At 45.8% G+C, this 18,011-nt stretch overlaps 6 protein-coding genes across 6 annotated transcripts; 3 read left to right on the top strand and 3 right to left on the bottom strand.

The window, feature by feature from the left end:
• Window positions 1–3,963: 3,963 nt before the first annotated feature.
• Window positions 3,964–5,880, top strand: GLAREA_08685 (uncharacterized protein; the record flags this gene model as incomplete). The annotated part of the gene is made up of 1 exon (XM_008077646.1): window positions 3,964–5,880. The coding sequence occupies one exon, from the start codon at window positions 3,964–3,966 to the stop codon at window positions 5,878–5,880; it is 1,917 nt and encodes a 638-aa protein (XP_008075837.1).
• A 1,276-nt stretch (window positions 5,881–7,156) lies between these two features.
• On the bottom strand, window positions 7,157–8,761 carry GLAREA_08684 (RNI-like protein; the record flags this gene model as incomplete). Its single annotated transcript, XM_008077645.1, has 2 exons — window positions 7,157–8,351; window positions 8,406–8,761. 2 exons carry the CDS (start codon window positions 8,759–8,761, stop codon window positions 7,157–7,159), a joined length of 1,551 nt encoding a protein of 516 aa, XP_008075836.1.
• A 1,004-nt stretch (window positions 8,762–9,765) lies between these two features.
• Window positions 9,766–11,457, top strand: GLAREA_08683 (uncharacterized protein; the record flags this gene model as incomplete). Its single annotated transcript, XM_008077644.1, has 2 exons — window positions 9,766–10,120; window positions 10,169–11,457. 2 exons carry the CDS (start codon window positions 9,766–9,768, stop codon window positions 11,455–11,457), a joined length of 1,644 nt encoding a protein of 547 aa, XP_008075835.1.
• A 245-nt stretch (window positions 11,458–11,702) lies between these two features.
• On the bottom strand, window positions 11,703–13,512 carry GLAREA_08682 (Phosphoglucomutase, C-terminal; the record flags this gene model as incomplete). The annotated part of the gene is made up of 2 exons (XM_008077643.1): window positions 11,703–12,578; window positions 12,628–13,512. The coding sequence occupies 2 exons, from the start codon at window positions 13,510–13,512 to the stop codon at window positions 11,703–11,705; spliced, it is 1,761 nt and encodes a 586-aa protein (XP_008075834.1).
• Window positions 13,513–14,012: 500 nt separating this feature from the next.
• On the top strand, window positions 14,013–15,842 carry GLAREA_08681 (Restriction endonuclease-like protein; the record flags this gene model as incomplete). The annotated part of the gene is made up of 1 exon (XM_008077642.1): window positions 14,013–15,842. One exon carries the CDS (start codon window positions 14,013–14,015, stop codon window positions 15,840–15,842), a length of 1,830 nt encoding a protein of 609 aa, XP_008075833.1.
• A 344-nt stretch (window positions 15,843–16,186) lies between these two features.
• GLAREA_08680 (MFS general substrate transporter) lies at window positions 16,187–17,754 on the bottom strand (the record flags this gene model as incomplete). Its single annotated transcript, XM_008077641.1, has 3 exons — window positions 16,187–16,357; window positions 16,415–17,424; window positions 17,475–17,754. The coding sequence occupies 3 exons, from the start codon at window positions 17,752–17,754 to the stop codon at window positions 16,187–16,189; spliced, it is 1,461 nt and encodes a 486-aa protein (XP_008075832.1).
• Between the last annotated feature and the right edge of the window lie 257 nt (window positions 17,755–18,011).

Genomic DNA, 18,011 nt, shown 5'->3' with positions numbered 1-18,011 from the left:
GAGTTGTTGCTTATTCAAATTTCAGCATGGTCCGATGGTCTCTGATGAATGATATAAGGGATAAGTCTACTGATATTGAACAATGTCACTAATGTGAGGTGTAGTCTATCTTGAACTTGGTATGAGGCAGCTGCAGTCAGATTTGGATTTATTTACCAAACAGGGATACCAACAGCCAAGCCAATATTATTAATACACGCCACATTATTGGCCGCAAATTCGCTGAGACTACTTTTATCAATATGGAATGTCAACACTTCTATAATAGCAAATCTCGTCTTTTAAACTATGTATCTCACTGGAGTAATTCATCTTCTCAAATCCTTAAGCAGTATTAGTATGGATCGTTAGCAAAATCTCATAGCCAAAGCTAGGTCGAAAATACTTCCCCAAGTCTAGATTGAAAAGCACTCTTGTCTTTGATGAAGCACGGTACATGAAATGCCATTCTGAAATCTTAAGTAATGCCACAAGCACTATTTGAAGTTGCAAAAATCCAGTCTTTTAAAATTGTAGGACCCCGACACTCCAAAGAATCTACTTCAGTTGTGATTGTATAATTTGAGCATTTGCGGAAGGGTCTCGTGGGGCAAAAAAGAAAGCTAGTAAATAAACAGGATATTGGCAAAGTATTATTGAACGTCGCGAAAAAAGATCAACCAAGATCAAAAAGGGGAGCATATTACCCTTTCAATTAATTGACAGCTTTTTGGCTAGTTGGCAAAAGAACCGTTGTAGAAGTAAACCCTTCAGATACGCCTATCTGTGAGGTCAGTAATAACAAACATATATAGGTTCAAAGTAAAGTCTGCGAAGTCAATTTTTTCGAATACCAAATCCATGTCTCCACTTAGTGTAGTGAAACTTATACTAATTTCAATCGGTGTTTTATTTGTTTCTTCAGCAGAAATAATTATGCCGAAGACCAGGGCTTCCTAGTAGAATTGGATAAAACCTGCATGAATCATGCCATATCTATAGTTCACCTAACAATCGTCTTAACTCGGACTTGGATAATGAGTCAGGACTATATGAATTATAGCAAATGAAACCCTCAAATTCTTTGATTCTGAGGGTTGGTTGGAACGCGTCAATGGATCTGCACTCGAATTTGTCCATGCTTTCAAGAACCGGATGGCTTTGCATACCATCCAATCTTTTGACGCGCCAAGCGTTATGGTTCAACTTCAAGTATTTTAGCTTCTTGCATGCGAGGGAAATGAGTCTTGCTAAAGCCAATATTTCCGCGTCAGCCTCAGAGCATATTTGGATCAATGACTCCCAATGACATGTGAGATCTAATTCCTGCAGATCAAAGGCTCTCCCGACCCAGTATAGGATATTGGGACGTAATTCAGGGCTCCAAAGGTCCACAAACACAGAGAGGGCTTGAATACCATCAAGGCGCACGCGAACAAAGTCGCCTAGGTTTGTGGGTCCTGGGTTCTCGGCGTTGATAATGAGAAGACTCGATATTCTCGACGAACTCCACCGAAGATGATTGAGTTTTAGAGTTAATAGCGTATCATTGTCGTCCATAAATTCTGCACCGAACTGTCTGAATCGCCCTGGCTGCATGAGCCTAATCCAAGAGCACAGGGACTCAGTCATATAGTAAGTCCTAAAGCTGCTCAGCTTCCGGCATCTCGTAGCGTCAAAGGAAGACCATGACATGTAGCCACCATCTTCCCCAGAGAATGGAACAGCACCGTCCTCTCATTTTGACACGTACACTTCTTTCAAATACAACAGGTCTGTCAGGTTTGTCAGGTACGTTCCTGGCTCCCACAAGATCATATAAAAGCCAAGAATAAGTTTCTGTAGTGGTAGTGGTTTTCCCCCAGCAACTTCATAATCTTCGCATAATGATGTGAAAAAGTACAGTAATTCATTTTCATATGCTCCGTCCATGTCGTCATACCTCAGGCGCTCTGCAGTACGACCGGTAATCGACATACCAAGTTGCTTCAGATTCGGGGACCGAAGAAGAACTGAGACAAGATGTTTCCTTGCGCACTTTAGAAACCCATGAATTCCAAACAGCTCAAGACTGTTAAGGTTCCTGAAGGGAGAGATATTGACCATCGTGAAGAACGTGTAGTTTTCATAAGAGTCCTTATGCAATTCGAAATTGTAGACGATGCCATCGGTATCTCCTGATAACTGTTTTTCGATTAGGTAATTATGGTGAATGACCAACGATTGCAAATTGGGGCACTCTTGGTAGACTGTCGTAATGGTCGATTTATGCAAGATGAAGTCTTTCCAGCTGTATGCACCTTGCTTCAGTCTGGTTTCTATGGCCATGGTTGGGGGAGGTACTTACGAAAAAGCGATCAGTTTTGGCATGTGTGGGAGGAGCTTGAGCACACTTTCATTGTATAGGTACCCTGCTTAAATTCTTGTCCTGAGGATATTTATCCTCATATTTATTATTCATTAAAAGTCTACAGCCAAAAAATATATCCAGTCTTCGGGTATACTTCAACGCTTTGTTGGCCAACAGCAAGTGAAGTCTTTCTAGAATGATTTCTGAATTAACTTCACAAAACCACAACTCCTCATACAAAGCAGGTGTGAATACATCCTGGAAGTTTTTGTTGGTTAAGCAAAAGTCGCATAAGAGCTGACGATTCACTATAATTCGTCCCAACCATGAGGTTAACTCGGGAATGCAAAGAAAGCGTTGCATTGAAGAAGACATCTGGAGAAGTGGGGGTTTGAATGTGCGTGAGTGACTAACAATGCAAATCAGCATAAGTCCCAACCCCCGAGCACCGATACTCTTCTAGAAATATCAAAGAATCAAACTGATGTTGCGAACGTATAATCGTGTGTCAATACCCAGGTGCTCCAGTCGGACGCCATTGATTTAAAATTTGTGGTCGACTTTTAAATGACGTGGAAGCGCGGCAACGCACTAAATGTTGGCCTTTTGTTGGCTAGGCTAAGAATGAGCGTTAGAAAGCAGGCTTGCCACGCTTGTACCTCGCCGCAGCTGCTAATCTTTATCAGTCTTTCGACGAATAATGGTATTCTCATATTAGCGTCCGTCACCCGAAGAATGAACACCTATTCTTCTGGCTATTTCACGCGGGAATATGAACATGTCTTGGATCTTGTAACAAAATATTTTGGCAATTCGAGTGTTGTGATGAGAATAAGCGGGCAACAACGTTGATGATAGAAAACAATGTAAAGTTAACCCTTAATCTAGCTAAACACTAGTATAATCCCCAGCAGCTACTAAACTCCAGCCTCTATTGAGTGTTACATCAATCTCGAAAATGAAAACAAAGTACTGAGGTAATTTGCAATGTAGGAACACCATGCTATTTGTATCATGTAAATACTCTCATGCTAATGAAGGTAGTGGAAGAAGTTTCCGTCGTACTTTGTGGCGATTCTGCATCTAAAAAAGCAAGTTTGTTTATGCCACGGCGTGGTCGGAAATCACCATTTGACTACTTCAGAAACGTACAGTCTATCAAAGACGAATTTTATTGTTGGTCTCATATAGATGTCATGAATCCCGTAGTAGAGATCGCCAGTAAAAAATTACGCACTGTTATATTGTCTCACTTTTAACCCATTCGTGGACATCCGGTGTGGTGGGACTTCCACCGTCTCTTATCCTGATCAGAAAGCCTCTGGGAGAAAGATCATTTTTCGGCGCCCGATTGAATCGAGCGCTAAGTTACCCAATACTTTTGTTGCTGTATTTCAGCCTCTCGACCCAAAATGGTTGTCCAAGAACGCCTCGTTTCAGGTTGGTCTAGGGCTGAAGCACTTTCAAGGCTTTCACTCGGCACATCCCGTATCTGCAAGCCTCCAGGTGGTAATACCAGTTGTGGTTTGCCAGCTGAAAGTGATAAGGTTGCGACAACCGGCTGATAAATATGAGCTTAATCCTGCGATGAGTCTCCGATATGCAGTATTCATATAGGAACGAAAACCCTAGCCATGACATGCAATCGATGGAATAAACACTACTTCGCTGCCACCGCCTTCGCTAATCTTTGCACTCAAGTCGTATCTCTGGATTGGGAAAAATGTCGCGCGAGAATAAAATCCGAGGTCACTAACGGGACTTTATTGCTCAACGACACCACCATCTTCCATCCCAACTCGACGGCCGAAGCGCCTTACCTGACTTTTCCGGCTTGCGAAACTTACTGCGGAAAAGGAAGAACATGGTATGAGGACACAGGACCGATTTTGAATACCTGGCTCATCCCAATTCTTATTCTCGTCAGCCAAATGGACGTTTCACCTCTGGATAAGAGAACGTATTTAGTTCTTTTTCATCTCCTAGGCGATCCAATCGACTCCATTTATTCGCTTCTCTTGAAGATAGAAGCGTGGAGTCGTTGCAGAATTAGGGCCGAGCATGAGTGGAATGTGAGACATGCACCGGGGTTGATTGCCTTAGAATCGGGAGAAACATGGAAGTCAAGAATCAAAAGACGACTGATTGATTTTATGGCGCGAATCAAAGTTGCAATCTGGGGTAGGCCAGGCGGTGTAAGAAGGCGATGGAGGGAAATAGGGAATGATGAGAAGGCTGAATTTGTAAGAACCCTTGGGACACTCCTGGGCGGAATTGAAGAGCTTGTGGGAGAAGGCTTCAATCCATGGGAGGTTTATGAAAAGATATCTCTCGTTCCTGACATTGACATCGATCGATTTCGTAACGATGTCGCTTACGAGCTCGCCAACAGCAGAACCGACGACATCTATCGAACTTGTCTAGCGGTTGCACTCTTCTTTTATCAAGTTATATCAGGTTTTGTCGTTAGAGTAGGTGGAAATGCCAGTTCACCTCCTGGTGGACGGATTGGCATCTGCATGTTCTTGACGTACATCCTCCCTGCTATTTTGATGAGTAATCTCCTGGGAAACTTTACTTCGGCCTCTACTTGTTACAGTATTTTCCAGAAGAACCTACCTGCCGGAATACATCTTCTACCACTTTTGTATCCCCAAAGGTCTGCTTCGCGCAAGGATGTTACCGAATATTTCAAAGCTCGTCCCTGGTCTGGAGGAATATACACGTTTCGCCCTGAAAAGTATATGTTCAACGACAATTTTGCTGGTACTCGATCACGCAAGCTATTGTTTCCGCTGGCGATATCACCCGTACTTTTCTCAACTATCACCGGATTATCTATTATCTGGCATCTCCCGCCCGCAGGTGTTAACTGCCGTTGGTTTGTACTGTTGGGCATCAGCTATCTCTACTTCATCAGTACTCTCATTACACAGGCTTCTTACGTCTTAAGTTCCAAGAAGAGTCGACTTTGGCGGATGATTATGTGCAAAGATGTTGTCATCGCAGTCCCAACAGTAATCTTGCTTTTCTTATCCAGCAGTGGATTGTTCAACACATGTTGGTGTTGGAGTGGTGTGATGATGCATTTGCACAGCAGGGAAAAAGCCAAGGTTGGACTCAATACAGACTTGTCATTCAGACCATATATTACAAGACTCTACCCAGCATTATTTGGCATTTGTCTAACACTACAGATGTTGACATTTATGGTTATGTTCATAAATGGATGGAAAGGCTTGACCCTTATGAGGTGGTCTAGGTACATCATGGCAAACCAGTTGGTGGAATTTGCAGAGGATCTTGGTCATCCGACCTCAGCGCATGGAACCGCTGGAATTGTCATTGCCCAGGAAGGAGTTCCTGGCCGTCAACATCAAAATGACTTGCCCTCTCAAGCGGTTGTTGCAGCACACTCGTTGGGAGCAGGATTCCAAGTTGAAGAACCGGAAACGGGCAGTGATCATGAGCTCGAAAGGTTTGTGACAGCTAGTAGTAGAGGCAATGATGTCGTACAGCAGAATCCAGAGAGAGAAGGTTTGCTATCGTAGGGTCAAGAACTTCACATGTCAGAATAGGGTGTGGACCTATGTTGCTTTACTGGTAAGCCTTGCAAAGTCCAAAGCTACCGAAACTATATCGAAATGGAGTAAGCTGACAATGAATCCTTTGGCTGCAGAAGTACCTTGTGCAATTAAATGCTGTTCTCAGCTTTCAAGTACTAAGGAGTGAGTGAGTAGCATGAACGATTTGGAAGATCAAGAGATCCTGGGGATAGGGCAAGCAGGGATCGAAACGTTCAATAACAATCGTCTAAATTTAGCGATACATCAGATTCCTCTGCCTGTCAACGTAGCCGTTGATGATTTAAAGTGTGTACATTAGTCCAAATCAATTTAGAAAAATTCAACAGACCATTATGACACTGTCAATGCTTTATGTTTATATCGAGGTCGTGTTATAACGTCCACTAAGAGTCTAGGTACGGAAAATAAAATTGAAAAGAAGGGGTATGGAAAGTTGATATATATCATTTACTCTCTAACTTAATGGAATTTCTTATTTGTATGTTCGGGAGGGAAGTATAAACTATTGATTCTTCTCAGTTAGACTACTAAGGGTCTGTTTACTCGCCTAAAAAAATGACAATTCTTGTCGGATTACCATGTTAAAAGCGTAGGCTAGTAGGGGTCAAATACACACTAAAATCCGACGTACAAGGAAGGGTCCCCTAAGCACTATAGCGAGTGCCCCGACTGTCCGTAACGAATCGGGGAATGCCCTGTAGCGAGTCCCCAAGTACCCTATTCCGACTCTATAAAAACCCCTATACATTAGCTATAATCCGTTTAAAGGGTTAAGATAGAAGAAGAACAAATTTTAACCTGTTTCTTTTAATAGTTAGGGGTTTTGTCGATTTTATCCACAAAAACATAAAAAAGTAAAAGAATGTCGAGACTACTTTTTATAATTATTAGAATTTCCCCTCCTTATAACGAAAAACTGACAATAGGCATTAACCTCTAGCCGTATACCCTACTAAAAACTCATACTAAGTAAGTAGAAGAGAAAATTTAGCGAGTGGGAACCCCAGAAAACCGCCAAAAGCCGAGGCAGGGAGCAGCCCTGTTCTATTCTAACAATTTGACAATATTATCAGTTTTTTAGGTGAGTAAACAGGGCCTTAGTGTACGAACGTACTTTGGCTTGGAAACAATGGTAGTTATTAAATATCCTCATCAAAAATAAAACGCGAAGGTTCCTAGTACCAACTGAGCTCATCCCATGTAAACTCTCAAAATTGTTTTCCAGCTGTAACTCCTACGGCTAATACCCACCCAACAAATGTCTAGGCTGAAACATTTCAATGTCTCTAGACTCAAATCTGTCCAGCCTCTCAAATCCAACACCGCCATCAGGCAGTCTCAATACTCGCCAAGCATTGTTCTGCACCCTCAAATACCTCAACTTCTTACATTCATACACAATTCGATGCTCTAAGCTGCCATCTTCCGGTGAGGTTCCATCAGTGCCCACCTTTTTCGGAATAGTATATTGCTCGGTTGACAAATAGAATTGCTCAAGATCAGGTGCCGCGGTGATCCAGCTAATTATTTCCGACTCCACGTCCTGCGTTCTATAACGAGTGACTATTGAAAGTGCCTGGATCCCTCTCAAGTCGACAGCCGTAAAGTCGGAGGCTAAGGACGACATGTCCTCAATGTTTATCGTGAGTGTCCTCGGTCCATCTGTCAATTTCCTTCTGGTCGCCCTTTCGGTACCCATCACAGTATTCAGATCTTCAGCCGTCGCAGAAGAAGTGCTGAGCCTCCTTATATATCCTGGGGGTATGGATTGAGCCCATTTCCTGACATTGTCGTTGAATTCATAGATCCCAATAGTGTTTAAATTCGGACAGTTTACTGGTGTGAAAAGCGACCAAGCTATATGATCATTGTCTTCAATAAACTCGATGGCACCATGAAACTCTTGATTCGTGATATAGACTTCCTCTAGACACGCTAGGTCCGTTAACCCACTAAAATATGTGCCTGGCACCCACAGCATAATACTAAATCCCAAGATCAACTTCCGTAGTCGTAGTGGTGTTCCGCCTGCGTCGACAAAGTCTTTGATTAAGGAGATCAGAAAGTACTGAAAATCCGTATACCGAGGATTGAGCATAGTGCTCAAACTTTCCACAGTCGCCTCATTTATTGAGAGGCCCAAACTATGCAGGTTAGGTGATTTTAAGAGGGTCTGGACAATGTCTTTTCTCGCTCTAACCAGATCACCGTGGAGTCCTGATATCTGAAGACTGGTCAGGTTCGCAAAGTGTGAAAAGTTATGAGTCAAAATTAGATCGCGCCATTCATAGTACCCGTTATGGAAGTCGTGGTAGTCGGTAAGTCTTATGATGTCTTCGATGTCGTCTCTGTGATGAACAATCAAAGTTTGGATCATAGGACATTTCTCTTGTAAATCTGCCAATGTAGATGAGAACAACACTATGCCGTCCAAACTACCTTTTAATTAGAATCGGCCCCTAAGTTGCTTTGGTTTCATGGACACTAACCGGAACCTCGTCAGCCGTGGCATTTTCGCCAGAAGAGACGCCACCCCTGAATTGTAAAGTTCGCACAAAACACCATTAGAATATTTTGTATTCTGGCCATGTTGCGCCGGAATAGAGATGTCCAGTATCTCGGTGTAGCGAAGCGCCGCGTTGTTTGCAAGGACCGGGAAATCGATTAGGAAATGTGCATTTTCCGAGCGGAACCATATTTCGGAATACAAGCTGGGAGTAAATGCATCATTGAATGCTTTATTTACTAAACAGCAACTGTGTAATAGTCCCCGATTGTGTGAAGCTTTCGCGACACAGCGAATCAGCTCTGGAAGACAAACAAATTGCTCTGTAGGAGATGGCATGTTGAACCGCGAAATGTACGATGGGTTTGCGGAACAATGCGGGGGGAAAAACGATTGGCAGGGTCTTGACAATTGACGTTGGATATAACATGAATCCGAGCGGTGCGAACGAAGAGATTATTCATATGCAGGCTAACAAATGATGTTGAAAAGCTGCAGCCTCGAGGCCAAGGGAATACATATTAGCCTGTAGCTGCAGCAGTCAGTTGGTGCAAAGAATTGATTGGCGGCGAAGTCTATTGGCCATCAGCCCGATCGAAAGTCGAACGCACTCGAATAACCCAAGCGAAATAGCAAAAAAAGAGCGAAGTAACCTCTGGTCATACCAGCAGTTACGGGCTACGTGAAGTATCTTTTGTCTTGTTTTCACACCACAAGCATATTGATTTTGATTCTGCAGGAAATGAAAGCAATGATAAGTTTTGTCGACAGCTTCCAGTTTTCCACAAACCACTTCGAGGAGTACATGCTGATCCTGTCGAAGAATAATCTTCTGCAATACAAAACAAAAACTTTTCAGTACTGTTTGTATTTAGTCACACGCGACTGGAAGATAGATCCTTTCTTTAGGTAGGTAGGTAGCTATTCATTCGGGTGGGTTTACTCGTAGCACGCCATAAGCGAAGAAAAGGGGCAGACTCTTCGCTAAATCCCAGGTCTACGGAGGCACTAGATCCACATCAAACTTCAAACCTAACTAGACGTATTGGAAAGCAGATGGAGAGTTGACGAGTTAGCATTTATTGGACGATAATGAAATTGTTTGGTTTATTACAGAGATTTTTTCAAGTGGTATATCATTTACAACCAATTGATCGTCAAATCATCGTCATGACCCCTGATCCATAAATTCCTTGTTCTCACCCCACGATGGGGCGTTGCGTCATGATGCGCCACGGGATCAGCATGCAAGAAGCCACCCCAACCCCTCGTGTGGACGAGAAGAAGGTAATTCTGCAATTCCCAAGTATATTTGATTTCTATTTTATATTCATCAATCACACATGCCCTTACGCAAACAACCACAGCAACAAAACACCAAGATGGGATTATTTAGATCGTCAAAAGACAAGCGGACGACGCAAAATCCACCAAACCCCCCTGTTGTCGAAACCGCAACTCCTTCCCCGTCAAATGTCGACCAGCGACCTGCGAACTTGGAAAAAAGACCTTCGAATGTGGAAAATAGGCCTTCAAATCTATTAAATAATAACCAAAACAGCTACAATGCTGATTCCGCCTACTATTCGGTGAGCAATGCGTCTTCTGCAGATGCTCGACCACAGCAGAACCAGCAACCACAAAACCACGGTCCGGCTCCGGGAACCACTGTCACAACCACAACCACCACCACCACTAGTAAGTAGCTCCGGAAATTTGAAATGTGACAGGTGCTAATCATCACAGCAACGACCACGGTTGCGCCAGATGGAACAACGCATACAGTGTCAGGTCCTTATAATCCAACGACCGATCCTCCACCAGAAAGTTCAGAAACGACTTTGAACAGCCAGAAACAAAATGAGATAGCGAAAGCAGTTGGCTCGTCGCAGGAGAGACCTCAACATTTATCGGTCAATAACCAGCAGCCACAGTTTCAGCAAAATCGACCAGGTCAACAGGAACAGCAGCAAGCGAACCATGTCCCAAACTTCTCACGAGTGGCATCCCCAAACATCGCGAGAGTAGCATCACCAAACAGCCAGCCAACAGGCCAAACACAACCACTATCCTCACATGCGCAGCCATTGGGTTCTCATCCCCAAGCACAAACCCAACCTCAGAACTACGGCCTCCCACCAGGAGACTACTCCCCCGAACAACCACCCCCACCAGTCCCCTACAAAGACCCAGACACCACACCCATCCCGCGCCGCTCAGAACTGCGCTCGGGCTCGAAATACGAAATGGAAGATACATCACCTACACAACCACCCGTCTACCCGGAGCGATCATCTGCGCGTAACTCTCCGATTAGAGAACATTTCCCACCACCGCCTGGCCCACCGCCGAGTGTCTCACAGAATCGTGCGTACGATCCTCGCCAGAGCCAGGCGCAGAGTCATGATCAGACGGGGAACTATACACATACGCCTTCTGTGACGCCGAGTCCAGCATACGGACAAGCGAACTCCACGTACGGGAATGCAAATCCTACATATGGCAACTCAACAACCATAACAGGGAACACCCACCCAACAGACCCCTACACCCAACCCTCCCACCCAGAAGAAAGTGAGTACCCCACCGCTCTCTCCCCCCTCACATCCCACCCGCCTCAGTCAACCAACCCCATCTCCCCCGTCTCCCCCGTCCAAACCTCCAATCCCCCCTTTCCATCCTCCCCACAAACTCACACCACGCAAGCACGCCCCCACCTCGGCATCTCCAACACCATCCGCGGCATCCGGGGCGCGAGCGAAGCGCTGCGCGGGACCGTGAACATGGGGATCGCGAAGACAACGCGGGATCGCGAGGAGGAAGCGCGGATGCGCGGGATTCGGAATGAGGGGATGCATGATTTTAGGGATAGTGGGTTGAGGGAGGGGTTTAGGACGAAGAGCGGGGAGCGGCAACGGGAGAGGAGGAGGAGTAGGGATGGGACGGGCGCGGGGACGGGGGTTTATGGGAGTGAAGGGCCTGGAGGGTTGGATCCGGTGGAGGAGAGGAGTATTAGGAGTTTGGAGAGTCGGTGAAAATATGTGCGGGAGAGGGTTGTACGATAGGGTATTTTTTTCTTTGATTTATGGGGTGGGATTTTCTCTAGTATATATCGGCGATATCAGCACATAAGCGAATCTAGATGTCGAAATAATGGTAATTTTTCTATAAGACTTTCCTACCTAGACTGTTTATCTGAACTTTTTCCAAAAAAACACAAAAATAAGGAAAAAAACGCCAAATATTCATGATCTCATATCTTCATTTACTTTTCCACGCCTTAATGCCCACCGCCTTCCTGCTTAACAACAAGCGCGACTTTATTTGCCAAATCATCCGCCTCGCTTCTCGTGCGCGCCTCAGCATACACACGAACAGCATCTTCAGTACCAGAAGCTCTAGCAAACGATCTCCCATCTTTGAATTTCGAGACAAGCGCATCGATTTGAGCTTGTGCGCCATATGGCGTCACGAGTCTTCGTTCAGCGTGCTCGGTGGTGAAGAGACCGCGGTCTCCAACTTCGACGCGAACGAGACGATTAGGAAGGTCGGTGTAGGTGAGATCCCATTCTTTAGGTGTCCAGGATTTATGGGCGAGGATTACTTCGACGAGAAGCATATCTGAGAGGGCGTCGCCGACGGTTTGGTTGATGAGGTCTGTGAGGGCGGAGAGCGTCATGATTGCGCTTTGTTGGGCGGGGGATTCCCATTTCTCGGCTTTGATGATTTTCTTGAAGAGGTCGAGGGATTTGTCTGAGAAGACGACTGTTCCGTGGCCGTTTGCTTCGAAGTATACGCCGACGTCGAAGCTTAGTGCTGCGTGGTGCAAGTGCTTTACGCCTGTCTTGGTGCACACAACAGGTAATCCTAAGGTCTGCTCGACGTATTTCGTACTGGCACCATTCGCATAGGCAGTTTGAATGACACCAATGCTAAGTTCGTCTGCGAATCCTGCCTCGCGTACAAGATCTCCAATGAAAGATGCAGCAAGCGTAGCGATACGGTCACCGTCTAGCAGACGAAACCCGTGCTCAGGATCGTTAAAGTAGAAGACAATGCGATCCGCATCACCATCATACGAGCAGCAACGCTCATTAGGACCGGCCTTGGATGATGGCGGGGCACGTTGTTTTGTTTTGACAAAGTCTGCACCACACTGGACGAACGTAAGCACGGACCAAAAATAAGGAGGGGTAAATATTTACATCCTGATTGAGCACCTCTGCTCTTAGAACATCATCATTAACAATCTTAATTTCCAACGCAGTCTTCATATCCTTCTTGATCGGAGGCTTGCGGCTGAGGTATTCAGCCTGTACTTTCTCCTCGGCAGCTTGCAGCGTTTTCACCCAAGCAGCCAACTTTGGACCCCCCACACCGTTGGCGCAGTCAACTGTCAGACTGCCCCTCGCTTTTCTGCCATCCATTGCTCTCACAAAGGCGTCTGACAATTTCTCGTAATATCCTGCCTCGCTTACAACACCATATGCCTGGGATGTGCCTTCGGTATTCGTACACCTTGTAAGGTAATGCAATTGCGGCGTGGTGAGCAGTTTGTAGTCGGCATGAGCGATTCCAGTTGCTTTGAAAGCATCCACGAGCGCCGTAACCAATTTTGGCCCAGAAGCTCTGGTATCGCGAGCAAAAACGACATTTGCATACTCCTTGCGCGAAGCAGAGTTGTCGTCTCCTGGTTTGATGCCCAGCTCCGCCTCGAGCTTCCGATATAGTGCGACCACATCCTCATCAGCAGCATTCGCGAGCTCTGTAGCCTTCCCTTCCCAGTCTTCTCTCAACATTTCACCCATTGGATCGACCAACTTGACGCCATTGTCCTCTGGAGGGTTGTGAGAAGCTGTAATCATGACTCCAATTGTCTTGTTTAATTCGCGAGAGCGTAATGTAGCCGCAAGTCCAACGCGAAAGACGACCGAGTCGAGGAGGTTGGCCTTCATTCGAAACCCCGCGGTACCATATTGAAAAACACGACCAGCAGGCTTGGAGTGTTTCTTGACAGCCTCGAAAAGCTGTTCATCGGATACGGCTGGGACAATGCCCTTCGAATCTTCTTTTCTGTCATCGCCGACCATGCTTGCAGATTGGAGGGGTTGTATAGGTGAAGGTTTAAAGGAGGGTAGGTGAAGCAGAACGGAGTGGTGATTGAGTTGAGGGAGCAAAGGTGCGAAAAATGCAAAGTAAATAAGACGGGTGGAACAAGGAAGCTAACACCCCACTTCGATCGTATTATTATTGCTCCTCGTAAATGTTGTGGATGTGAAACGTAAAATGTTGAACGTAAAATGCGCAGCGATCACAGCTGGGCTATGGCTCAGCTGCCGAAGGGGCAGAATAACGGCTGCCAAGGAGCATGAGTTATTTTGGCTCACCGCCTCCTGCCGACTCCGTAACTCACGTGATTTGGCGTTGTTTCCAATTCTCGTCGCGTCAACCGCGATCTCGAGCTTCATCAACCTCATCAACCCACTCAATTGCTCCATCAACTCCAACAATTCTTGCGCATTGCCTCACTTGCTTTCGAAACCTTTCTTTTGTTTGCAATACGTAGGCTTTGGTTCCACAGTCAACATCCATGGTTCTCTCGCTTGCGGACCTTAGGGAATTGGAATTGGCTGATCGTGCTCGCCTGCGAGGCATGGCAAACATGTCCACTTCCTGTGCAAATCCGATTTTGCTTGGTTTCGTAGCAGAATGGCTCGAAACAGCCAGAATGCGAAGTTCAAAGGGCGTAACAACCTACAAGAAAGCCTACGACTCTCTCAAAGCCTGTCCACTTACGTTTACTCATCCCTCTGAAGCAAAACAGCTGACTGGATTCGGAGATAAACTGTGCAGTCGATTGACGGAAAAGCTCAAGGAGTACTGTGATGAGATTGGAGAACCCATGCCAGAGTTACCGCACAAGCGAAAAAGGAAATCAAATGCTGCTGTCGTTGACGATGGCGACGAGGATAATCAGGACGAACCCGCAAAGAAAGCAAGAAAAAAGAAGCCAAAAACCTACATGCCTGCATATAATTCCGGACCGTACGGTATCATCATCGCTCTCTCGACATTAGATGAAGGCTCTCATGTTGGATTGACAAAGCAAGAAGTCATCGACCTAGCTCAGCCTCATTGCAAGACTTCTTACACCATTCCAGCTGACACTTCGAAATTCTATACCGCGTGGGCTTCTATGAAAACGCTAGGAAAAAACGACTTAGTCGTTATTAAGTCTAACCGTCCACAACGTTACTTTTTGACAGATGACGGATGGGAGTTGGCAAAGAGCTTTAAGAAGGCTCACAATCCGAGCGAAGGTGGACCTGATAATTTCAATATAAACAATGGAGAGGAAGCTGGAGTTGACGATGACATGGCTAGCCTATTCGGCGAAGAAAATGGCGGAGACGACGCAGCCAACGCGAACAAGGTGGCAGACAGCATCCCTTTGGGTGAACATATTACATCTAGTTCAGCCCTCCCAAAGGTTGATCCAATCGTTCTCCCGCCTGGTTCCTTCACCGTGCGTCTATTGCTTGACAATCGCGAGGTACGGGCAAAAACAGATCGTAACTACATCGGGGATGAGCTTCGGAAAAAGGGTGTCGATCTCACGGTAAAACCTCTAGCCCTTGGAGATATATTTTGGGTCGCAAAAATGCGAGATCCAAAATATCTTTCACGATATAGTTTAGCAGGAGATGAAGTAACATTGGATTATATCGTTGAGCGCAAGCGGCTGGACGATCTGATTGGGTCGATTAAAGATGGACGATTTCACGAACAGAAATTTCGCCTCCGAAGAAGTGGCATCAAAAACGTGATCTACATCATCGAGGAATTCTCCCTGGATTCAAATCATTTCGAAAAATATGAAGAGTCAGTCCAGTCTGCCATCACCAGTATGCAGGTCGTAAATGGATTTTTCGTCAAAAAGACCCAGAAGATTGACGATACAATTCATTACTTGACAAGCTTGACTAAGATGTTTCAAGCAAAGTATGAGAAGGAGCCACTTCGCTTGATACCGACCAAGATTCTCACCTCGCAAAATTTTCTTCCTCTGCTGAAGCATCTTAAAGAGAAGCATCCATCAGAGAGTTTTCACATTACATACGAGGCGTTAGCTGGCATATCCTCTAAATCTGGAAGTGATACATTACGAGATACATATCTGAAGATGCTGATGTGCACTCGTGGGATTACTGGTGAAAAGGCTCTGGAAATCCAGAAACGTTGGAAAACTCCCAGTCACTTGGCGGAGGCTTACAGAAATTGCGGCGATGACGATCTGGGAAGAAACAAAAAGTTTGAGCTGGTTTCAAATGAGATGGGTCATCTTGTTGGAAGGAAGAAGATTGCGAAAGCTACGAGTACGAATATCGCTAAAGTTTGGGGTTGCGAAGGCGTGTCCTAGGATGTCGGTTAGACGATGCAAATCCACTCGAAAAGAGATGCATAACACGACTTCTTTGTTGTGGGTTGGGGGTCTATGATATTATTGTTTTCATCGCCAGTCTCGTCTTCGTTATTGAGCAACGGGTCGCACTACAACGCGTTCACTGAAAGCAACTGGCTCGGATCCTGACTTTGGCCACCACATTGCGGCACGTTGAGCGCTTCTATATTCAAAGTAGCAATTACAAGTTCGGGAGATCACGATCATTCATTTGGGTGTCGTGTACAACTTCAACAACAAGATTCATATTTTTGAGCTAGGGCTACTGACCCAACGTGCACACCAGGTGCGGAGCAGTACGTCTAGTACACGAAGTAGGTGGCAGACTCGTCCTCTTGGGCTCTCAACTTTGCGTTTCTTCTCTTCATGATAATTTTGACAACCCAAGCAGTGAGAGCACAAGCAGCGGAAAATGCAGCGCTCGAAAACATAGCTGGTTGATATTTTGGAGCGTCGTTCTTGTTCCAAAGATACTAGAATATATGTTTAGTACAATATAAATAAACAGAGTGTTTATTTGAGGGACTTACAGGTGTCCAGATGAAACTGGCGTTCATGATCGTAGATACAATGCCAATCGCAGCAGCCTTTTTCTCCTTGGTTTGACCGCAAGTACTTCCAACCCATCCGAGGATCAGAGAATTAACGGCATATGTACCAATACAGAAGACCACCATTGCGAAGTAACGAACTCCAATGTTAGTCGTCGTAGCACCAACAACGAAACCGATGATCGCAATCGATTTAGACACAGTGATATGCCAAGTCCGCTCATTGAGCCTACCGGAAAGCCAAGATGCAAAGATCGTGGTGGCGCCAGCAATGAAATATGGAGGGCAAGTCAAGACAAGAGTAATGGTCTGAGTGAAGCCGAGAGTCTCGACGACTGTAGGGAAGAAGTTCTTGAACCCATTGGCTGCAAGATGCATATGTGCCATGAAAGCAAAGAGCCAGACAACGGGATCAGTAGTTGCTTGTCTCAATCCAACCCACACACTTGGCTTCTCGCCTGTGTTTCCGACGGTATCCAATTCCATACGGCTGGTTGCCAAAAGACGTTCCTCTTCTGTAAGCCACCATGTGTTATGTGGGAAATCCGGCAGAAGGAAGAAGCCAACAACGGCGATGAGGAAAGTCACTGCTCCTTGGAGGATGAAGAGCCATTGCCATCCGCTGAGTCCGCCTGCACGGTCCATACCGGCAAAGATTCCAGCAGCGATGAGGCCAGCAAAAGCAGTAGCGAGAATGTTACCCGTGTAGAGAATTGCGATTCTGGTAGCAATTTCTTTGCGCGTGTAGAAGATGGAGAGAAGATAGACGGCTCCAGGGTAGTATGGTGCTTCAGTGAGACCGAGGAAGAAGCGGACGAGGACGAGACCGGTGAAATTGGTGACTACTGCTGTTAAGGCGGAGACAATAGCCCATAGCATCATTGCGGTGCCCATGTAGCGCGATGGACGGGTGCGGTTGAGGAACATGTTGGAGGGGAGTTGACCGCACAAGTAACCGACGAAGAGGATGGACACACAGGTGAGGTATTCTAGATGGAATTAGCTCAAGAAGTCCCAAGAACATGTCGATAATACTTACGAGACCCTTCGAGACTGAGCTCTTTTTCAAGTCTGTTCAATCTCGCCAGCGCAATAGCGTTACGATCGAGATAGTTGAGCCAATACATGCTCCAGAGCATAGGCATGATCCATCTGTCCAATTTCTTCACGAGCGCAATCTCAGCGGGATCGGTCTTCTCTCTTGCGCCAGAGTAATCGGTTTTGACTTGCGCTGGCTTGATGATATCTTCATCTGCGAACTCGACCTGGACTTCGTTAAGGACCGTCTCCTTCAGTTCTTGTTTGCGTCCGATGCCCATGTTTGCGGTGGCGTCTTGGCGAAGTCTGGAATTCCTATAAAAAAAAAAAGAATTGAATCCTAGAACAGGCGATGAGGAAGATGAATGAGGCAGTCTCAGACACTGAAATCTGCTTGAACAATCAAAACCCATTTCCCTCTCCAAAGCCAACATCTTTATAACCCTCTCCCCACGGAGCACCATCTCCCCCGGGAAGAAAGCCGCCCATGGACTCCCTCACCACCGCATCCTAAGCACACCCCAAGAATCTTGGACTC

This window comes from Glarea lozoyensis (genome assembly GCF_000409485.1).
Source record: "Glarea lozoyensis ATCC 20868 chromosome Unknown GLAREA1, whole genome shotgun sequence".
NCBI lineage: Eukaryota > Fungi > Ascomycota > Leotiomycetes > Helotiales > Helotiaceae > Glarea > Glarea lozoyensis.
This window is presented reverse-complemented; position numbering and strand designations above follow the sequence as displayed.